The sequence below is a fragment of the Fundulus heteroclitus genome, chromosome 7, assembly GCF_011125445.2.
Source record: "Fundulus heteroclitus isolate FHET01 chromosome 7, MU-UCD_Fhet_4.1, whole genome shotgun sequence".
Lineage (NCBI taxonomy): Eukaryota > Metazoa > Chordata > Actinopteri > Cyprinodontiformes > Fundulidae > Fundulus > Fundulus heteroclitus.
In genome coordinates, this window is record NC_046367.1 from 20,776,355 (window position 1) to 20,799,661 (window position 23,307).

At 42.6% G+C, this 23,307-nt stretch overlaps 1 protein-coding gene across 1 annotated transcript; it reads left to right on the forward strand.

The window, feature by feature from the left end:
- Positions 1-3,480: 3,480 nt before the first annotated feature.
- On the forward strand, positions 3,481-20,989 carry me3 (malic enzyme 3, NADP(+)-dependent, mitochondrial). Its single transcript, XM_036139157.1, is given in 16 exon segments — positions 3,481-3,573; positions 3,996-4,138; positions 4,140-4,229; positions 8,550-8,683; positions 9,447-9,596; positions 10,710-10,785; positions 11,421-11,582; positions 14,076-14,179; positions 14,262-14,371; positions 15,394-15,491; positions 15,574-15,687; positions 15,771-15,876; positions 16,780-16,922; positions 17,900-18,073; positions 18,278-18,376; positions 20,022-20,989. Coding segments are annotated over 15 exon segments (1,860 nt in total). The 5' UTR covers positions 3,481-3,573; positions 3,996-4,000; the 3' UTR covers positions 20,184-20,989.
- The last annotated feature ends 2,318 nt before the right edge of the window (positions 20,990-23,307 follow it).

Below are 23,307 nucleotides of genomic sequence, written 5' to 3' on the forward strand. Positions count from 1 at the left end.
CCCATGCATTTTGCACCTGCGGCTCCGCAGATGCAGCCCTCGTCACATACACAATACATGGTAAACAACAGCCTGCGTAGCAGCGTTCAAGGTCCCAACCCAATGCTGGACTACCTGGAGAACCAGGTGAGGGGGCTGGATGTGGCCCCCCCAAATGGCACCGCACACGTTCCAAACAGGCCCCCTTTACAGACCCGTTTGCAGCCGCAACCCTCTCCTCCAGCAGTGCCTACACCCCCGCCCCCCGAGCATGTTGTCAGCGCTGGACGGATGGGGGTGCAAGGGATGAGAGAAGGGTGATCACTCTGCCCCCTATCATCCAAAGAGTTCCAGCTTTTCCTCCCGCAGAGACCCCGCCGGTGGGGACGGGGCCAGGGGGTATCCGAGAATGTCCAGTCAGTCCAGCGGGAGCACCAACCGTTTAGGAGGGGGCCCACAGCGGGACAGCCGTGGGTACAGAACCAGGGACGACCGCTGCCAGGAAGGGGGATACTGCGCGAGTACAGTGACGATTCAGACTGGGACAACCGGCGGGGAAGAGCGACGCACGGGGGGTCGAGGAATGAGAGGGCCAGTTCAGCCGGGAGGAGAGGGCGGGGGTCCAGGCCGCGCACCCGAAGTCGTGACGACCTGATGGAGGAGCTGAATAGCAGATCGGCGAGGAGGGAGAGGAGCTACTCCCCTCCTCAGCACCGCAAAGGGTCCTGGAGCTCAGATGAGGAGGTCAGCAGCAGGAGAAAAGGACGGCAAAGTGAAGGATTGGCCGGAGAAACCGCCCAGCTACTACTCTAGTGAGATCCAGCCCGGTCGCAGGAACTACGACCGTTTTTCTGTAAGATCCTCCCCTACTTCTGACACACACACCAAACCAGCAGTCTGCTAAAACTAAATTAGTTGTGTCGCCGTGTTCTGCTACTACCTTTAGTTGTTAGTCTTCAGCTCTTGTTTCTTTTACAACCCATTTGAGAGCTGTGGCTTTGAAAACAGTAGCAGAGCTGGGCAAGGCAAATTTATTTATATAGCACAATTCAGTACAGAGACAATGCAAGTGCTTTACATGATTAAAATATAGGGATAAAAGCAAGTAGGGATAGAACGTAGAAAACAAAAAAAGAACATTTAAAAACAGTAAAACAGTTTAACTTGAACATTCAAAGGCAATTTCAAACAGAATGGCAATCACGGACCCCCAATACTGACAAAACATGAAGACCCATTGATACTCAGCTTAGTTGCGCTTTGGAGAAATGCCTTTTTAGGTGTGCTGTTAAACATGCTCCAAAGCTAAAGATGGCTTTAAAGCATACGGAGACAGTATAAGCTTTTGCACACATCTTCTCTCATAAGTAGGAGCATCAAAGACGTTGAATGTCAAAACAGAAATCTACCTACTTTATATGTGCATAATGCTAACAGATGCAGTATGTGTTGCCAGATCTTGTGAGAATTTGCTGTGGCGAAAACACAAAGATCTAAAAGGTAATTTGGAGTAAAAGCTTCATCTGTTCATTTTTCTGCTTGAAGCATCTGAAAAATTTGGCTTTTCACAAATGTCTGCTGAGGATCTTGTGTGACTGTGGGGCAAAAGAATCCGACTTTGTTCTTGCTGCGCTTATCACTTAGACTGCTTTAAGTCTTCTAAAGTAACAGAGGAATGGAAAAACCTACAACGTCGCCACAGTCCAGGTGATGGTTTGTCACCTTGCAATCTTTTCTCCTTTTTTTTTTGCTGCTAAAGAGGCTGGGATAATAGAAATATAGCAAAATACACATAAACATGAACAAGCTAGATTTCCAACTGTTGCACACGCCTCTTACACTGCCCCCAAGTGGCAGCAGGTGAGTACAACACATCTGGCCTCATAGAGCTTTGATTTCCTCCTACTTTAGTGCTTTGTTTTTCTGCCCATGTTTTTGCATGTGGTGATCATGGCATCTGCTTCTTAGACTCTAACCTTAACTTTTTCACGTTTTTTTCTCTCTCTTAGGATAGAGGCTCCCATAGCAGTACCAGCGTAGTCATCTGAAACATTTCTCTCTTATATTCTCCTGACTGCTTCCACATTGGGGGAAATTAAGACTTCTGTAACTGTTGCTCTTTGATAAACTGAAACATAGTTTTACAGTCTTGTAGTGTGTACTATATATGTTCATATTTGAACTACACTTCCATTGTGTGTATGTGCAGCAATATGAAGAAATATTCATCTATTTTAATTAGCTGTTTTTAAAATGTGAATCCTTGCTGTATCTTATATTTGTGTGCATTTCTCTGGTGATGGACATCTTTTCCTTAGCTGATAAATGTATTAGTTTCAAGTAAGGTGCAATCCAGCTTTATGTTTCCAATAATTGCAATAGTCAAACAGTTTGTCTTTATCTCTAAAAGTGAAACAATGTGGCAACAGCTAAAACAGAAAGCACAGATGACTGCATTGAAATAAACAAGTAGTCTAGAAGTCATTCAGCACTGAATAAACACTAAGATACTGTATAAATGTGATCTTAAAGAATTTCTTATGTTTTATATATATATATAGATATATATATCTATTAATATAAATTACTATATTCGATATATATCTAATATTATAAGATCTTATATATATATATATAATATATAGATATGGATATCATCATTATAGATATATATACGAATTGAATAGAAGTGAAATATGTGTTGTTTTTAATAAACTTTTTAGACAAAGTCAAATATTTGGGTCTGTAAATGTGTTTTTAAATAAGATCCTGGATGTGCAGAGGTGAATACTAACTTCACTCTTGTTTAGAAGATGTTGTCAGATTTTAGTGGACTCCAAATTGTATCACATGTGGAATAATAATTACAAACTTCAAAATAGGGGGAGAAAAAAAAGCATGATTTATCTTAGACTACCTAGAATCATATGGTTTGTATCCCTTGGAAATGGGGTTAAGGAAGTTTAAGTACATTAATCTTTTTGTTTCAGTACGGTTTTTTTTTTTCCAGTCATAAAATTTCAGAGAAACTCCAACTTTGAATTTGCATAATTAGTTCAGATGGAAAAAAAAGTCTTTAACAAATAATTGTAAAACAAAAAAATCAGTGGCACACATTTTTTAGAATGGTATTAAGCAATCTAAAAAAAATTGATAGCGGTAGGTTCATCTTTGCTGATAAACTGAGATAAAAAATGAACTTGTTACACTCGCTGTAGCATACCTCAGGGTGCAAGGTTTACAGAGAACCACGTTATGCGCGGATAAAAAGGCTGTCGTTATCGCGAGATAAGAGAATAGCAGCGAAAGTTGGCGCAGATGCTGAAGATGGGATCCCCTGTTCACCGAGCAGCCGTGCTGAGGGCGGGGCCTTTGTCATCACAGCGCGGACCCCTCATTGGTTGCTGCGCAGCTCGGAGAGGCGGTCTAACGCGGACCCGGAAGTGAAATCGCCCAATGTCAGGAGGTCCTGGATCAGCTGTCAAACCTCCTTCCTCCGGTTAAAACAACACTAAATACGAGCGGTGGCGGCTGAAGGAGTACTTCCTATGAACAATTAGGACCCGGTGCTTCTCATATTCCCGCACTTTTCAGGTGAGTTCAGCCTACTGTTAGCTACCTGGCGTTAGCAGGTTCCTCTGCATAGAAACCCGCGGCTGCCATAGGAGCTGCATGAGCTAACGGTAGCTAGCAAAGCTGTTGGAGATGCGCACAAACCTTTTTTGTGCAAAAGCGTTCAACCATCAGGCTTGTAGTTTAATATGCACTATCGGTAGATCATTTTCAAAGCGTCGTAGCTGTGCGAACCGTGTTGTTTTAGGGAATGACTAAGTTTGAAGCTAACTGCATGAAGCCGGTTGTTTACAGAGAAACTGAACTATCGTTTACGGCATGCTTGGCATCCCGGGGTTGTCTCTCTCTCCCCCCCCCCCCCCCCCCCCCCCCCTCCCTCCCCTCTTTCCCTACTGTAATGTGATTTGCTTCTCCGGGGCTGTTTTCGTCCTGGATGTCCGCAGGCAGCATGAACTCCCTCCCAGGAAAAGCCGCTTTGTCCCTGTGCAGACGCGCGGCGGCGGGCGGGACCAGGGCGCTGGCCGCCTCTCCGGGTCGCCCCAGCGGGGTGGTGCAGGCCGACAGGGCCGCTCTGCAGGCGGTGCGGGGTCTGCCACTCCGGGACGAACCAGAAGGACAGCGTCGTGTTTACCAAGAAGCGGGGCTACGACATCACCAGGAACCCCCACCTGAACAAGGTTGGTTTGTTTGGGCTTAGCAAAGGCATTCATTTCCCGTGAACCCTTTCACCTTTTTGTCAGGATAGAATCACAATAAAGCAACAGGTGTGATGGAAGAAGCTCCTGTCAGATGAGATTTATAACAAAACCAACAAAAAAATAAATAAATAAATAACTAGGACCACATACAAAAGTCTGTGTGGTGGGAAATCCATATCCTGTAGTGGAACGCATGGTGGGAACACGGCGGTGGCTGCATTATATGGTGGGGTTGCTTTTCTACCCCAAAGAAGCAGATCAGAGATGATTAAAACTTAGATGGAGCTAAATACAGGTCGATCCTGGTAGGAAACCTGTAGACCAGAGATTGAGGTGAACCTTCACCTCCCAGAAGGACCATGACCCAAAATATTCAGCTACAGTTTAGGTTACTTTAGTATTTTCATCAGTTAAATGTGGTGTTAAGTTATTAATGTTTAATAATACTCTGTTAAGTATTGTCAGGAGGATATCAGCTCTAAAGCTGATATCAAGACAGTGGTTGAAAGGGAGGAATTCGAGAACTAGCAATCTTTTACTAGCAAAACCTGCACACACATAGAAAAAAGGAGTGACATCTTCTCTTCAAGTTCAAGAATTTAATAACAGAAATAAAATGAACATCCAGAGAACATCACTATGTAATGCTGTTTACCTAAATTAACACAATATTTCGATTAATAAATCCTCTCTACTAGGCTAGTGAAACTTAACTAAACTACTAAGCAAATGAAGATAAAAGAAGCTAAGCTAAGGAACTATTTACATGCAAAAATAGAACAAAAGACAAAACAAAAGTGGTTGATCATCATCAGAATAATTCAGTGAATCCTGGTTCACTGCAGATCTGACTTGGAATGGAGTTAAATTAGCTTAACTAATTTAAAAACAACATTTGACAAGTGTCTTAACCCATTTACAATGCAAATTCTGAGTTAAACAGAACCTTATTTGATGAAATAACAATTTGTTTGAGTTCACCTCAAAGAACATGGAATGAGCAAGACACCAGGACTGCTGCTGAGGGTCCAGATGAGTTTATTGCTTAGATTGTAGATGTTCAGAGGTCAGTCTCAGCTCTCTGTGCTCTCCATGCTGACACAGCAGTCACATCCTGACTCATACGTTTATTTAAGTGCAGATAGTCAGGAAATGGAGTTCCACTTTGGGGGGGAAAAAAAGTTGTAGTTGATTTTTCTGTCTCAGTTCTGTGCGAAGTGAGACTCATGAAATGACTGTAGCTGTTGCCCCAAAGTCACTGTCTTTTATTTAGTTCACAAAAAGAGGTGCTGTTATATTTTCACAGCCTGAAATTACATCTATGACCTACTTTCTTCAAACAAATCAATTTCAAAGACTTCCAAATATTTCCTGCTTATCTTTACTGTACAGGCCGTAAAACCGTATCACAGGTTGTAACTTGCTTCACAGCAGTAGTAATGGGGTGTGGCCTAAAGTCAAGCTAACATTTTAGACCCTTTTGCAGTTTTTATTTTATTTTATTGTCGTCTTCATGTGCTATAGTGTCTCGCAGAAATATTAATACCTCTGGGACTTGTTGATATTTCGTTACATTACAAGCAAAAGCTCCAATGTACTTTATGTAATAAAATTAACACAATGTAATGTATAATTGGGAACTTGATGGAAAATGTTGTTTTAAAAAAAAAAAAAATCCATATGAAAATCACAAGAATCAGTCGGGTTTATTAACAAACAAGGAATTTGACTTTGGTTCCACTTTAAGTGCAATATACTGAAAAGGTACATAATTTGAAATGCATCCATGTAAATATGAATTTTATAAATTTTACCAAAAGAGGAAGACGTGGTTGGACTGATGGAAGTAAACATGCCATCGATCTGGGAACTCTGTTAAACGTTCGCCAGAGAGACAGTCTGAGGGAAGAAACGGCCTCCGCCCAGGCTGGTTTTTGCAAACTGTGCTCTGTAGCGACGAAAGGTAAGAGTCTAAACAGCTTGTGTGCAGGATGTGTGGGGTCTGCACAGATGTTAGCTGCCCTTTTCCTGACCCTATTCTAGGCCTGAATGAAGGGAAGGTCAGCCGTGATGATCCTCTGCAGGTTGCGCCGGTCCAGTTCGGTGGATGAGCCAAACCGAACACTGATGGTTGAACACAGGGCGGACTGAATCTAGGTGTCAGAACCAGCTGAGCTCTGGGCAAAGGGTGATCCACGGTAGATCCAGTCCTGTGTTGCTGTTGTCGTCGTCCTCTTTTGAGCTGGTGCCTCTAAATGAAATCCAGTGCAACCAGTTTCTCTTCGTTGGTGAAGACGTTCAGGAGAAGTCTGAAGAACGTGTCACATAACACTGTTCAGTCCATCACTCAATGATTATAGGGGTCCCAAACAATTTCAAACCTACTAAGACACGATCGTTCAACTAAAATGGTACTAGGGCTGCACAAAGTTAAAAATCTTGCCGTGGCAATGCTACAGGTAAAAATTACAGAGACTATCGGTTGTCTATTTTTTTTTTTTTAAATAGCCCAATCAAAGCCCTAAATTAAAACAAATCCGTAGCAACACTTGATATTCACAGATAATCCATAATTTGGTTTGGTTTGTCACATCCAATCCAAACAAAATACATTAATGTTTCTGGTTGTGATGTGAAAACGTTCAACACGCGTCTGAATCCTTTTGCAAGGCAGCTTTTTTAAGCGAACGTCCCCTTTAATGGGTTTACTGTGGTGCCACTTAAGCAGCCCGCTATAATGGCTTTAGCTTAAAGCTGTTAGTGTGCGACATTTAAGCTTACTGGCAGCAGTGTAAATACGCTTGGTAATGGCTTTTAAAGGTTTTCCCAGATCTCCCTCTCTCTCTCTTCCAGATCAGTCTGTCTTTGTCCTCTTTCAGCGGTCAGCTTTCTGGGACCTTGAGTTGTGTGGCTACAGTAAATGCTGCTTAGTTTGAAACATTGTCACTTGTCTGATGCTGGAATAAGTCAGCTGAAGCGACCTGTTTTCAGATGCACAGCAGAAGAAAGCCGGAGCAGATTCCCCCTGTTTGTCTCCCCACGTGGGTCAGTGGAGGAAATGGGCCGGGCTTCCAAACAGAGACGATGAAAGAGAAGAGGGGTTTAGAGGGGAGTGGGTGTAGGGGCTCATGTCATTGGACAGAATAAATAGATTAGACCTCACACCCCCCTTTCAGATGGAGTTAAAGAAGCCTGCCAATGCAGGCCCACTGGAAGCTACCGCCAGAAGGTGGAGGGTTACAGTGCTTCTTTTCAGGGCTGGAGCTTTCTGCATCACAAAAGTTTGTTCTTTACAGTTTTTTTTCTTTTTATTTAAAGTAAATTACCTAACTAGCTCACACATCACCCGGCCCCTTCACCTCGGGCTCTTTAGCACACAGAACAATGCAAATGCAAATAAACTTGGAACAGACTCAGCTGGAGGCTACAATGCATTTGTCACTTGTGATCAGTACTGGCACGAATGGATCTGTGTACCAAGGCCTTTTCTTTCTTCTTCTAGACTTTTTATTTTGGTGGACTTCTGGAGACCACACACACACACACACACACTCTGCCTCCCTGGCACTATTTGTTAAAACCAGAGGCAGCATCTTTCTCCAGGCTACCTTCCTGATTAATGGAGACCTCACAGCCTGAGGTCTCCAGCTACTCTGTTGTAGAAGGGAATCGATCACAACCTGCCTTTCTTTATATATAGGAAATAATTGTACATACACATTTTTTTTAAATTATATATTTATACTGTCTGTACGCTGTGAGCATGTGAAACCAAAGTCAAATTACTTGTTTCTGCACACAATCCTGACCAATTAAGCTGATTTTGACTTTCTATGTAATAAATAGAAATCTGATTTTAAATTAATTTAAAACAAAAAGTTTGTTCTGCGTTCAAATCCCGGCCAGGGAGTTTGCATCTTTGTCTCATGCCAAACCAGATAGGTTTCCTCCAACAAGCCAAAAGCTTAATTCACCTCGGGACAGAAGCAACATAACATCTCGTTCTCTCTGCTTCCAAATCCTTTTCCTTTGCCTCATGTTGTTTTGCTCCTTTAAGTTTCCACAGCTTGTTTTTTTTCATGGAGTAGAAACGCCATAATTAAAAGCGACCATGAATGAAAGGCTTTTTGGGTTTTTTTTAAGCGAACGCGATGAGTCACGACCTCGCTCTCAGGCTGATGACAGACCTCATGAATGGCTGATTCTAGATCTGCTGCGGCCTGATTTTATTTTGAAGCCTTTCCCCAGACTCCTTCCCAGGGATGGCTGTTTGATTATAGCTGAGGTTTCTCCCGTCAGGGAATGGCGTTCACCCTGGAGGAGCGGCTACAGCTGGGCATCCACGGCCTGCTGCCCCCCTGCTTCCTGTCCCAGGATGTTCAAGTGCTGCGCGTCATGAAGAGCTACGAAACCCGCACCAACCCCCTGGACAAGTGAGTCCCAGCCATCCCCCGACAGAGCGCGGCAAAGCTTTCTTTCTTCCAGGATTATCACGCTGCAGATACAGATGTTTAATCAGTGCAGGCTGCCCTGCTTGTGGTTAAAATCCTCTTTGGCATGTTCCAGCTGTTGCACCTACTTGTTCGTTTTCATTTGTTTTTAGTAAAGGGGTTCAAATTTGTTTGGTCTGAGATTAAAGGATGAGATTATGGGGGTTATTTTGCTTTGAACATAGTAAAATGTAGCTTTTACAGAGGCTTGGAAAGTATTTAAACCCACAAAGTTTCTGGTGTTTTGTAGGGATTCTGTGTGTAAGAATTAAAGTATCTTGTGCTTCGTGAAGTAAATGTAAATGCATTCATTTGTATTCAACGCCTCTGAGTCACTCTTGGCTGCTGTTCTTTCTGGGTATGTCTCTAACCGCTTTGGTCTTCTAGAGGCACAGATTCTAGCCCCATTTCTCAATGAAATAGCTCCAGATTAATTGAATCAGATGGAAAGTGAGCGTCTGGCATCGTCTTGCCAGTAATCTTCAATTGGCTTTGGACCGGGCCGTGCCAACACATCCATTTGCTCTGATTTTAAACCATCGGTCTCAAACTCCCTTCCTCAAGGGAGGGCTGCAACTTTTAGATGCTTTCCTGGTCCAACGCATCTGAAATGGCCGAATTAAAACGGTTTAAAGGTTGTGGGGGTTAAAGGGGTGTAAATATTTTTAAAATGGCCCTGGATCTGATTCTGATCGCTTCCTCTCAGGTACATCCTGCTGATGACTCTGCAGGACAGGAACGAGAAGCTGTTCTACCGGGTGCTGACCTCCGACATCGAGGAGTTCATGCCCATCGTCTACACTCCCACCGTAGGCCTGGCCTGTCAGCAGTACGGTCTCGCCTTCAGGAGGCCACGGTGAGTCTACCGCTCTTCTGCTAGTGCTGCTGCACATCAGGAAAAACGCCAAGATGTGGTATTGTCGCTCAGCACTGCGATGGTGACATTGATGGAGATGAAATCAAAGTCTTCTCTCAGTTCTCTTTCATTTCTGTTTTTATTTTGGTCTCTAAGATTTAGATAAAGCATAGAGATAAATAACTGGAAGTTCCTGTGGCTGGCAAAAATGTTTTGACAGATTTTGAGTTCGTGGCATCTGAAATATTATCGCCTGCTCAAAGCTGCATCCAAGCAGTTCTTTAAGCTGCAATTCTGCACACGTTGCACGTTATTGTAGTTCGAGCTCTGTGCTATATTTTTTTTTTATTATGGTTGAGTATGGGTAAATGGAAAAACCAAAGGGTTGGGGGTTTAATAAATAACACCCTAACATTGTATTAAAGGGTGCATACAAGAAGCACCACACCATGAAGACCAAGGAGCTCTCCAGACAAGTCAGGAACACATTTTCTGAGAAGTACAAGTCAGGGTGGGGTTATAAAATGATGCCAAATCCATGATGTTTCCCTGGAGCATGGTCAAATCCATTATCTCCAAATGGAAAGCACATGGTACCACAACAAACCTGCCAAGAGAGGGACGCCCACCAGAACTCACACACCCCGTGGGCAAAGAGGGCGTTAATCAGAGGCAGCACAGAGACCAAAGGTAACCCTGAAGGAGCTCCACAGCAGAGACTGGAGGATCTGTCCACAGGACCACAATAAAGCCATACGCTCCATAGAGATGGGTTAAAACAAACAAAAAAAACTTTGTGTTCAAAATAAGAGGGCATAGTTTGAGTTTGCCAAAAGGCAACTCCACTAATCTATGGAGGAAGGAGCTATCTGTTGGTAACTTTAAAATTAAGCAAATAATGTCTTCAAAGTTGCAGGCATGTTCTGTAAATGAGTTGGAGAAAACCCTCCATCTATTTTTAATTCCAGGTTGTGAAGCAAAGAAACATGAAAAGTCTTGGGGGGGGGGGGGGGGGGGGGGGGGTGAACACTTTCGCAAGGCATTGTACAAAGATCATGCTACTGTCTAGCTATATAAACTAAGATAATAATTAGCTGCTACAACTTCCTGCAGAGGACTGTTCATCACCATCCATGACCGGGGACACATCGCCACCATGCTCAACTCCTGGCCTGAAGATGACATCAAGGTACCCACGGTGCACTGAAACACACCACTGCCGACTCCCGGCGTGTGGACACACATCTGAGATGTTTCTGTGCAGTCTGAAAAACGGCTCCAGGAATTGGCTTTTCTCGTTTTCCTGGTCTGGATAAGAATGGAGAAAAGAAAACTGAGTGCAGCAAATGTTTGAGCTTCCAGACTTCTTTCTTACTTATATTTTCCAAATGACAAAAGTCTAACAAGGGTTGATGGGGCGTTGGCTGACCGGTTGAATAGACGTGCTTCCTCTTTGATTTGCTGAATCAGCATTTTACCCATCTGTATAAGGGGTTTAGACCCTCTAGACTATTTTAAATTCATGCTTTATATGCTAAACAAAGCACTAAAACAACAATTTTAGCGACAATCTAAATGAAGGTACCAACGTTCACAAACTTTAAAGGATCTGCATTTTGCTCGGGATGCAAGTCCAAGAGTTGCAGTACAGATTTTGAGATGGAGTCAATGTGAGTCCAGGTGCAACAAAAGCAGAAACATGGCGCTGCTAAATAAATGTTTCATCATCTGTGTGATCTATAGATGGCATTACACGGCTATAATCAGCTTTATGGTTCAGACTTTGTGCTGAACAACGTGACGTAATGTTTGGTGTCGGTCCAGGCCATAGTGGTGACAGATGGGGAGCGTATCCTCGGACTGGGAGACCTGGGCAGCTACGGGATGGGCATTCCCGTGGGGAAGTTGGCTCTCTACACGGCGTGCGGCGGCGTTCCTCCGCAGCAGTGCCTCCCCGTGCTGCTGGACGTCGGCACCGACAACCAGGTGAGGGCGGTCGTGTTGCTGCAGGAGCGCTGGAATCAGCTCACCTGGGTGCAGAGCCTCACATCTGACTGATTTTTATAGATGTGATTAACTCTGGTGCTAATTCAGGAAACGACATACAGTTGTGCTCAGAAGTTTACATACCCTGGTGGAATTCTTGATTGATTTTTTTGTTTTAGAGAATATCAATGAAACATTTTTATTGGTTGTATGAAGACATTTAATCAATCAATCAATCAATCAACTTTATTGTCAATTTCTTCATATGCTCCAGACATACAAAGAGATCGAAATTACGTTTCTCACTATCCCACGGTGAAGACAAGACATATTTACCAGACTAAGTATACAGACAACATAACATTCAGATAAAAGTAAATAAGAGGGCACATGCAGTGAAGAAATAAATAAAAGCAGCAAAATTTGGTTTTTAAATTGTACATGGACAGTCAATAAAATATTAGTGCAAAAATCAGGACAAAAAATAAAATAAAAATAATAATAGAAGGCTGAGGTAGTTATGTTTTTAGTATTAATAGGAGTCATTATGTAAGAGCAGCAGAAGTGCTGTGTTTTCTGGACAACAACAACAAATTTCAAATTAAGGTCAAACAACTGTATTTACTCTTTATAAAACTATCCAAATGAGCCGGATCAAAATCAAAACGCACACAAATTGACACAAACGGGTCTGGAGCGTCTCTCTACAAATGGTAACGCTCCTCACATGTGATCTGTTTGCTTGTTTTCGCTGAGTTTTGTATAAAAGCTCAGTGAGTTTCTGGGCTCCTGACAGACGGTTCTGGTTTCTGAGTCACAGGGAAAGCAAAAGAAGGATCTGGTGGGAAAAGGTAGCAGAACGTTATAAAACAGGAAAGGGTTATAAAAAGACTTCCAAGGAACAGAGAGAGGCAAACAGCAGCGATCAAACTCAAAATTAAGAAAATGAGGGATTCTGTTGAAGCCAAACCCTGGTCAGGTGGACCAACACTGCCAAGAAAATTGTTGGGCAGGCAATGAAAAACCCACAAATAAATTCAGCTGAAATACAGGAATCTGAAAAAGGTAGTGTGGCTCTTTCAAGATCCTCAATAAAGGGACACTTGAGGAAAAACGGGCTGCTTGGCCAAGTCGCCAGGAGAAATCCATTACTATGCAAATGCCGCAAAGTTTCCCGCTTGCAATTCGCCAGACAAGCCTCAGCGTTTCTGGAACAAACTCATTTGGAACGACGAGACCAGAATCAAACTTTTTCGCCACAACCATAAACGTTACTTTTGGAGAGGAGTCAACCAGGCCTATGCTGAAGGGGGTACATAACTCCTGCTGTGAACTACAGCGGCACAGTTCCAGTGGAAAGATGAAGGCAGCAGGTTATCAGAAAATACCAGAGGAGAATCAGCACTCGTCAGCCCAGAAGCTGCGCATGCGACGCACTTGGTCGTCCCAATGGAGTTTTACCATCAGAGAAAATAAAGAGCCTCCAAGCTGTCATTGATGTTAAAGGTATACTATGCAACCGGGGTTGATTTTCCAGCGAGGCTCCCCCCAGAGGGCGAAAGTAAAAGTGCACTGTCGTAAAGATGCTCAGCTGTTCTGGTTTCTCCGTCAAGCCAGGCGCGGTTGTTTTGAGCTTAGCAGACAGGCAAACGCAACGAAAAGTGGAAAAAACGGCAGTACAAACAATGACTAACACAGTGAAAGTATGAACATCAAGCTTCCCGCAGCGCTATCTTGGCGAGGTCGACGCGGCCGCCACCTCGGCAGTTTTATTATTATTATTATTATTATTATTATTATTATTATTATTATTATTATTTATTTATTTATTTATTTATTTATTTATTTATTTATTTATTTATTTATTTATTTATTTTTTATGTTGGCGAGACGCCACCGCCTCGCCGCCGCGGTAGCATCTCGCCAACATTAAAAAAAATAAAATAAAATAATAATAATAATAAAACTCGATATGCTTGCATGTTTATTTGACGTTAACACGCGGTTCTTTGTTGTTGCTTTCGCGCGTGCATATAGTGAATGGCAGGGCAAAAACACACGGAGTTCTCGCCGTAAAGCAAGACTTCTGTGAGTGCGGGCCGTGAGCTCTTGCAATTGCAAGTGCGGTATTTCCCCCACAGACCCCCAGGGCGGCCGAGAAAACCTTTGTTCGACCTGAAATGACTCATTTAATCATCCAAAACGGTATGGAACACATTAATTAACTGAAAAATGTTGCATAGTATGCCTTTAAAGTGGCCAATGCATGGTGGTAAGAACTGGGGTATGTAAACTTTTGAGCTGATTCATTTGGTTAGTTTTGTCATTGTGATTTTAAAAAGTGCACACATAGTTGTTTAACAATAAATGTTTTCACTCAACCCCTAACCATTAGAGGGGGGGAGGGGATGTTTTTCATGTCATTCATGTTCTCTGGGGAAAAAAATTCAAGAAGTCCTCAGAGTGAAGTGAATCCGCTGTGTTCTCGTCCAGTCGCTCCTAGATGACCCTCTGTACATCGGCCTGAAGCACAAGAGGATCAGAGGCAAGGAGTACGACGAGCTCATCGACGAGTTCATGCAGGCGGTGACGGAGAAGTGAGTCCGTGGTCAACGCGCTGCTAAAGTCCACGGCGCTCTCGGTGCCTTGCCAATGGTGCGTTTATTTCCCCCCACGCAGGTACGGGATGAGCTGCCTGATCCAGTTTGAGGATTTCGCCAACAGCAACGCCTTCCGTATCCTCAACAAGTACAGGAATCGATACTGCACCTTCAACGATGACATCCAAGGTACCTCCTCAGTCACAGGAGGCGGTTTTGCTGCCGCAAGTATAGGGTTGTAGTTTGTAAAAGTAAAATGACAGTAGCAGGAAACTCTTTGTTAAAGTTTAACATCCGTTATAGTTATGTTTTTTTGTTATTCACTTTAGTATATTTTATTGGGATTTTAGGTGATCGTTTACATCAACATAGTTCATAATTGTGACATAGAAGGAAGATTAATGGTTTTCAAAGTTTATTTTTTTTTTTAGGAACAGATATCTGAAAACTGTGGTTTCGTTTTTATTCAGCTTCCTTTACAGTTATGCCTCCACTGCAAATCAAGTGCAGCTAATTGTCTTCAGAAGTCACCCAAATAGTAGAAAACTGGTGTGCATGTTATCTCCATATAAATGCAGCCGTCCTGTGGAGGCTTCAGAGGTTTGGTAGAGAACAGCTTCATGGAGACCAAATAACTGGGCAGAGGGGTCAGGAAGAAAGTTATGGAGAAGGTTAAATAAGGGTTGGGCTCTATTTAACCCATCATCTTTAGTTAAATAAAACCACAAACTTACTGAGACCTGGCCGTCCACCTAAACCACCAGGAAAGGGGAGCGTCAGTCAGATAAGCAGCCACGAGTAACTTTGGGAGACATCAACCTTAAACAGACATCAGTCGTACTGACAGCTGGGCAGAAATGTCTAAACACATCCCGAAAGACCTGCGGCTGTAATTCTTGGAAAAGTAAATTAAACAAAGTGTTGGCTCAGGAGCGCTGACTAAAAAGACGTGCTGAGCTGTTTAGATTCTTGTTTCCAACACCGGATTTAAAACCACGTCTCCCTTTTCCTTCCATTTCACTATTATTAGCCGCTTCGTGTTGGTCCGTCTCAGTAAATGATTGATAAAACCTGGCTTCTTAGCAGCGGTACGGACACGTCGGCCGTCGTGTACGTACCTGATACCTGGGCCCTGAAGAGAGTCGCGAGTAAACGTTTCACTGTAAGGATGGCATTCTGCTTCAAGAGGACTCGGTATGTTTTCCCTGCAGGCACGGCCTCTGTAGCTGTCGCTGGGATATTTGCTGCCCTGAAGATCACCAAGGACAAGCTGCTGAACCACACCTTTGTGTTCCAGGGAGCAGGCGAGGTGAGGGGCAGCTGCATGAAGCCTCGGCGCTCCTGATCAGCTAGAAAGTAGCAATAAAACGCGACTGTTGTTTTCTCACCAGGCTGCTATGGGTATTGCCCACCTGCTGATGATGGCCATGGCCAAAGAGGGAGTCTCTAGAGAAGATGCGGCCAAAAAGATCTGGATGGTGGATTCAAAAGGTCTCATTGTGAAGGTAACGCGCCTCATGACGCGTTCGCCGCGCGTAAATCACCACACCGCTTTTGAAAACGGAACAAAAAGTGTTCATTCCTGCAGGGGAGAGGCAACCTGAACCAGGAGAAAGTTGAGTTTGCTCACGAACACCCGCACCTGAAGACTCTGGAGGAGGTGGTGCAAGTCATCAAACCCACCGCCATCATTGGTGAGATAACGGGAAGCGCTGCTCAAACTAACCTTAAACGTCATTCAGCCTGTCTGTGTGTGTGTGTAACCCACATTTGTTTTGTTCCTGACCAGTTCTGGAAACTCAGTGAAAGTCTGTGAAAGGTGACTCTTTTCCATGTAGTGTTTCAACTCACCGTACCAACGAAATGCGTACTCACCCACTTCCTCTTTAATCCGAGGCGTCGGAAACCGAGACGACGTGCTTAATAATCCAAAATGATCAAACTGCATGTACAACGAGCTCTTTAATGTTGCTAACATCTCGGCAATGCTTCAGGGTTCATCGGTTTCAAATCTAAATTAGAGTTATAGCACAGGAGGTAATTTACCTTATAAAATCATCAAGCGTAATTTGTTAGCCCTAATTTGTTAGCGGTAATTTGTTAGCCCTAATTTATTGGCTGTAATTGGTTAGCGCTAATTTGTTAGCTGTAATTGGTTAGCGCTAATTTGTTAGCCCTAATTTGTTAGCTGTAATTGGTTAGCGCTAATTTGTTAGCTGTAATTTGTTAGTGCTAATTTGTTAGCTGTAATTGGTTAGCGCTAATTTGTTAGCTGTAATTGGTTAGCGCTAATTTGTTAGCTGTAATTGGTTAGCGCTAATTTGTTAGCTGTAATTGGTTAGCGCTAATTTGTTAGCTGTAATTGGTTAGCGCTAATTTATTAGCTGTAATTGGTTAGCGCTAATTTGTTAGCTGTAATTGGTTAGCGCTAATTTGTTAGCTGTAATTGGTTAGCGCTAATTTGTTAGCTGTAACTGGTTAGCGCTAATTTGTAGCGGACGTCGCCAAACCAGATGCAGAGTCCTACAAATGGTGGAGCTGTTCGCCGTTTGTCGTTGGTGTCGTGAGAAAACTGACCGTGGTGTTTTGACCTGAAGGTGTGGCTGCGATTGGAGGAGCTTTCACCGAGAAGATCATCAAGGACATGGCGTCCTTCAACGAGAGGCCGATCATCTTTGCTCTGAGCAATCCCACCAGCAAGGCCGAGTGCACAGCAGAGCAGTGCTACAAGCTCACAGAGGTGAAGTATTTTACTGTGCATTACAGTGTCTGTAGGAGCATTTCAGCATTTACATTATTTCATGTTATAAGATCAATCTTTAATGGATTTATTTATTTATTTGGTCACATTCTTCCATGTTTATTTGCTAGTGGCAAACTGTATATGGAGTACACGACTAGTGGCTCCTGAGCGGTGGATCTCTGCAGCTCCTCCAGAGTTAATCCTCTGATTAATGCTCTCCCTGTCTGACCTGTCAGCCTAGCTGTCCCACTAGATTTGCTGTTTTGCCGTATTCTTTGTTTTCTGATGATTGACTGAACACGGAGCTGAGATACTGCATGTTCAAAGCTTCAGACGTTGTTTTCTGACCTTACCCTGATGTGAACTTCTCCACTTCCTTCTCCCTGACCAGTCTGCTGTGCTTCTTACTTTCCATTATGCTGTTTCTTCACTAATGTTCTCTAACAAGCCTCTGATTAAATTACACACAGATTGACTCTATTTACTAATTACTTCTAAAGCCATTTGGTTGCATAGCTTTTATGTGGGATTATCAGCCGAAAAAGAGTTTGAAAACACATTATCGCCACTGCTAAACAAATTATAGCAGTTTTTGAGTTGTTTTTGATTTTTTTGTAAAGCATTTTAGAAAATGTAACATGCTTGATTTTCTTTCTGTTTAAAGCAGGGTGCTACTATGTTTCTGTCTATCACATGAGAGCCAAATCAAACACGTTGAGGTTTGTGGTCGTTACTTTGACAAAAGGAGGGAAGAAGTTAATGCAGTGTGATTATTTATGTAAGGAAATGTGTCGTGTGTGTGTGTATATACAGCATTTTTATTTTTATTTATTTTTTTACAAAAACTGTCAATTTGCCGGGTTCAGCTAATAATTTCTCTATGAAACCTAATGACCAGCTCTCTGTAGTATTCTTGCTATTTTTTTAAGGCTGTCACAATCCCCTCCTCATTCCTGCGCTCTCTCTTTGTTCAGGGCAGAGGTATCTTTGCCAGCGGGAGTCCGTTTGACAAAGTGACCCTGGCAGACGGACGCACCTTCATCCCCGGTCAGGGAAACAACGCCTACGTGTTCCCGGGAGTCGCTCTGGGCGTCATCGCATGCGGCGTGCGCCACATACCGGAAGACATCTTCCTCACTACTGCAGAGGTTGGTTCCTCACTTAAAAAAAAAGAAAAGAAAAGTTTAGCAGTTTCTGCTGCATCTCTCCACGGCATTAGTTTATATCTGCTTCGTGAAACCCAGCATCTCTGTGTTTGTAACCCTGTCCCGCTGACGGACCCCGGCAGTGTCTGCGGTACGTCTCTCCTGGTTAGGATCGTTACATCTGCCGCTCCTGTTTGTCTTTGTCAGGCGATAGCTGACATGGTAACAGAAGAGCACCTGGCCGAAGGACGACTTTACCCGCCTCTCAACACCATAAGAGAAGTGTCCTTCAAGATAGCAGTAAAGGTGAGGGATTTTATCCCCTATTCTTTGTCACTTTCAACCATCCATCCATTTTCTGACACGTTAATCCCTCATGGGGTCACACGGGGTGCTGGCGCCTATCTCCAGCTGTTAATGGGCGAGAGGCGGGGTACACCCTGGGCAGGTCGCCAGTCTATCGCAGCACTTTCAATTAATAAAATCCTAAATGTTGCATAAGGCCAATTACAGTTTATGCAGTCAAAGCTTTCATGGATTACTGCGTGGAGGTGATCAGCTTGCGGCTCTGCGGAGGTGTTTCAGAAGCTCAGGTAGTTTTTAATAGTTCAGTTCCTCTGGATCTACTGCTTGTTTTTTATTTTTTCATTAAATTAAGAAACCTGGTGGACCAAAACCCTCAGATGACACGACACCCTAAAACAACACTGACTGTGGAAACTTCTCTCTGGAGCTCAAGCTACTAGTGTTGTCACGGTACTAAAATTTTAAACTCTATATCGATACGCCATACCATTTTCAATACGAGGGGGAAAAGACAAATAATTAAAGGCCTAAAAAAATATATTTTATCAACATGAAAAACACATTTTCCAGTCTCAACAGGATCACGGATACTAGTTAAATAAGTGTGGAAATAAATGCTAAATAAATAACCCACATTAACCCATGCCTAGTAGCATGCTAGCCACAGCTGATCACACAACATTAATGCGGACCACTGGTCGCGCTGTCCTTCAGTAATACGTCTAATGTATGAAATTAAATTATGAACAGGGACTTTAATGTATTAATCTGTCAGAATTCACCATGAAGGCCAGGGTGTCGGTCTTTGAGATGGTTGGCCAGGTTTGTTGGGCTGCTTGACTTCACAGGCCTGACAAGATCTCTGGGTTTTCCTTCTTCGTTTGGATCATATGCTAAGATATTTAGCATCGATACGGTGACAAATTAGTATTGTATCCGGATGCAGCGTTTGAGTATTAATACTTTTCAGAATATCAATATTTTTGACAACCCTACAAGCGACTTGGATTCTGTGTGTGTGTGTGTGTGTCCATCTTTCTTTAGGCTCTTGGACCTTGATTCCTAAATAAAATAAATGTTATTTTAGTCTTGAATTCACTATGAAACATTCTATTTTTTCCCCCTCCTTAGCGCAGGTAAAACCCATCAGACATCGTCTCTGGTTCAAGAGTGGCTTAACACCAGGAACCAGACAGTTGTAGTCTCTGGGCTGAAAATACTAACCACTATTTTTATTTTTATTTATCATAATCACCTAAAGAGATAAAAACATTTTTTTGCAAATAACATTTTGATAATTGACAATTTATCCACTTAATTTAACTTAATTTTAGGGACTGCATTTAAGGTCATTTACCTGAAAATGCATCATGTTCCTTTTTTTTTTTTTTTTTTTTTTTTTTTTTTTTTTTTTTTTTTTTTTTTTTTTTTTTTTTTTTTTAGCTTGACATCTTAAAAACCTAAACTTTAATATGAGTGTTTGATCAAAATGGGAACAGGTTCATAAATAAAAGGTGTACAGTGATTACCAGAGCCAGCAGAGGGCTGCTGAGAGCTGCAGGTGGCAGGAAGGAAGAACCTCCACGTCGGTTCCTCTCAGAATGGCTGATCCCCACAACGTGCTGCGTTTTTGTTCTGCTTTCAGGTCGTCAACTATGCATACAGAAACAACATGGCCTCGGTGTACCCTGAGCCCAAGGATAAGGAGGCGTTTGTGCTGTCGCAGATCTACAGTCCAGACTACGACTCCTTCACCCTGGATACTTACAGCTGGCCACAGGAGGCCATGAACGTCCAGGACGTGTAATCCTCACGAGTTACGCTGCTGTGGTGTCGTCCAAAGTTTCACTCCTCTTTCTTTTCTTTGTACTTGTCAGTAATTGTTATTCCCCTACATACCAAACAGTTTCCCATCGCACTGCCAGTGTCGTCTGAGAGTTGATTTATTACCATCCCGGCAGTGTAGGTTTTTATTTGGCCCGTTCCTTTAAGGAAGACTATTATGTTCTCACAGGAGCATATCAGTTATCACACATGCTCTATATCCAGCCACCTTTTCACTTGTTTCTTTCTGCTAAGCAGAATCAGCAGTCACTGTGTGGCGTTATCTTGCACTGCTTTGCTGACTCGACACAAGAAAACGGTGAGCTCACTGGGATTTAGTTTTTTTATTTATTTTTTTTAAACCCATCAGAATACGTGTGCCTGATTCTGTGACCTCTGGAGGTCGCTGCTCCATGAGCTTAAAAGATTTGACCATTTTATAAAAGAAAAAAAAAAAAAACTGATCTGCCCCATCCGTTCTACCTGTATTAGCTTGTGCAGCTCATGTTTTTGTTTTTAAAGCGGTTTGTTCTTTGTTTGGCTCTGCGTTGCTGTCAGAATTAGTTTTCAATGAAGGACTTTTGATTGTTTTATTGATTAGAGAAGGAATCGTTCCCCATCAGGATGTCTTTGTACTACTCAGGAGTTTGCCTTCTGTCTCATACTGATGTTTTTCTTTTTTTTCTGCCAAAGCTGCTTAAGCTTCATATGTTTTACTGAGGGAGAGAAAAAAAAAATATGCTGCACAAGCTTTTAGTACTTAGAGGTGTGCTTGAAGTCTTGGGGGGGGGGAAAAAAGTACCATGTACGTTTTTAAATAAAAGTCTTAAAACTATGTGATTTTCCTGTCGTCTTAACGTTTGATGGTAGAGTAAAGCGGTCTTTTTGTCAGGGAAGAGTCTGTTCTTCTGTAATTTAATGCACACATTTGCACCAGAAGCTGCAGAAAGAGAGGGAGCAGGATCTGGTTCTCGTAACGGAAAATCCCATTTAGATCCAGATTGTAATTCATCCTGCAAAAATTGTTCTCTCCTTCCCTCCTTCAGTGGAGCTGTTTTATACCAAAGAACCGGTTTTGCACTAAATCCTTTCAAATTTATTATCAACGGCCCTGTCCCAAAGACAGTTTCTTCAAATGAATTTTCGCTTACATCGGCGAAGAATACCAATGATGTACTCGGTGCAAAAACAAGGTGAGAGCATGGCATGAAGTAATTCAGTTCAATTAAATTGTATTTATATAGCGCCAATTCATGAAACATGTCATCTCAAGGCACTTTACAAAGTCAAATTCAATCAGATTATACAGATTGGTGGAAAAAACGTCATATCTAAGGCAGGGATTCACAAAGTGTGGTGTGGGCGAGCTGCCACTAGGGGGTGCGCGAGCTGAAATCTGTAATGGCGGTTTGACTGTTTTTTCCCCACACCATAAAGACGTGTTAATAAACATTTCCTTTGGGAAAATTAAAATCAAAAACTGCAAATTTAATAAATAAATAAAACGTATTGACATGGAAATCTATTTATTTTAGAAAGTCTTGTTCTACGCTTCATTTTAAGATGAAGTTGTCTTCTTCTACGCACTGTGCTTCATATATATATATATATATATATATATATATATATATATATATATATATATATATATATATATATATATATATATATATATATATATATATATATATATAAAAATAAAATATAGTGCAGTTCCTCCACTTCATTCATTCTGGCAAATTCCCTGAAGCCAGGGAAACGGAGGCAACAGATGAGATCTGGGAGAAGACCAATGTCTCTCCAGTCTCCATCTCTGTCCTCGCTTCACGTCGTGTATGTCTGTAGAGGGGAAATTTAATTTGGTCCGAAAGTTTTATTTACAAGATTAAATTGAGTGACAGTCTCTCTTTCGATCGTGCAGCGCCTCCAAACAGCGCTGCTCATTGTACCGTGACTCTGAACCTCTACCAGCTCTGACACGCATGACTCGGACAACCCCGTGCAGATCGGTTATATCAGTCATTTTCTATATATATCTAGGCCGATGAGAGAGTCGTCGAGAGAAGCTCTATCTCTATAGCGTCCTCGCTAGCTCTATCGACTCTCTCTCTCTTCTCTTCTCTCTCTCTCCTCTTCTCTCTCTCTCTCTCTCTCTCTCTCTCTCGCTCGTCATTGGACACAAATCAAATTAAAGTTCTTCGTGTTTGTATTTTGCGACATAGATTGCCACTCAGATTAAGAAGCTGGTGCAGGAAATAAACAAAGTGAGAACACACACAGGTAGATCATCAGAGTTTTAATCCCTTGCTTCAGAGACGTTTTAGGTTGTGGAGGTGTGGCCGATCTGAGCGTCTCTTTCTTTCTCTCGCTCCAGGCTGAGTCACTGATGCACTTGAAAATCCTCATATGTTGTGGGTGTTGCAACTTCATTGCATTTTAATTCAAATTACGTTATTTCCACGACTTTTGTTATGATGGTTGTATTGATGTAACTGCCACAGATTTTTTTCTATTTTTTTTTCAGGGGTAGGGAGTGCGCCAAACCGGTTGGGACACTGAAGGGGGTGCTCGGCTAAAAAAGTTTGGGAACCCCTGATCTAAGGGAACTCAGTTGATTGCATCAAAGTCTTGACAAGCAGCATTCACTCCTGGAGTAGCGTAGAGATTTGTCTGCATTGTCCATGGCTTTGCAGCAATCCCCGGATTTGCAGCAACGCCCGCCCTGTCCTGATGGGACACATTTTGTGGTATACACCCTAGATTCTTGGAACAGGTGGAAAATGGTGTGTTTTTTTTATGTTGTCAGTCGAGGACGTGGAAGACGATTTCTCCTATTTGGATTCGGAGGTTTTTTGATGTATCAGGAACTCCAGAGAATGTCTGTGGCAATTATGGCCATGATCAGGCTTCTGGCAGCATATGACGCAATCACTAAGGCCGTGAACGAGCAGAAGCGTAAGTTGGAGGAGCCGTAAGCTAGATGTGACAGAACGCAGACTGGCTCCGGTGGTTGAACTCAGAGGAAAAATGGGAGAAATCTGGATGTGAAACGCGGAAAAAAAGCCAACAAATTTGAAATATTGGATTGGCCACATGGAGCCAGTGAC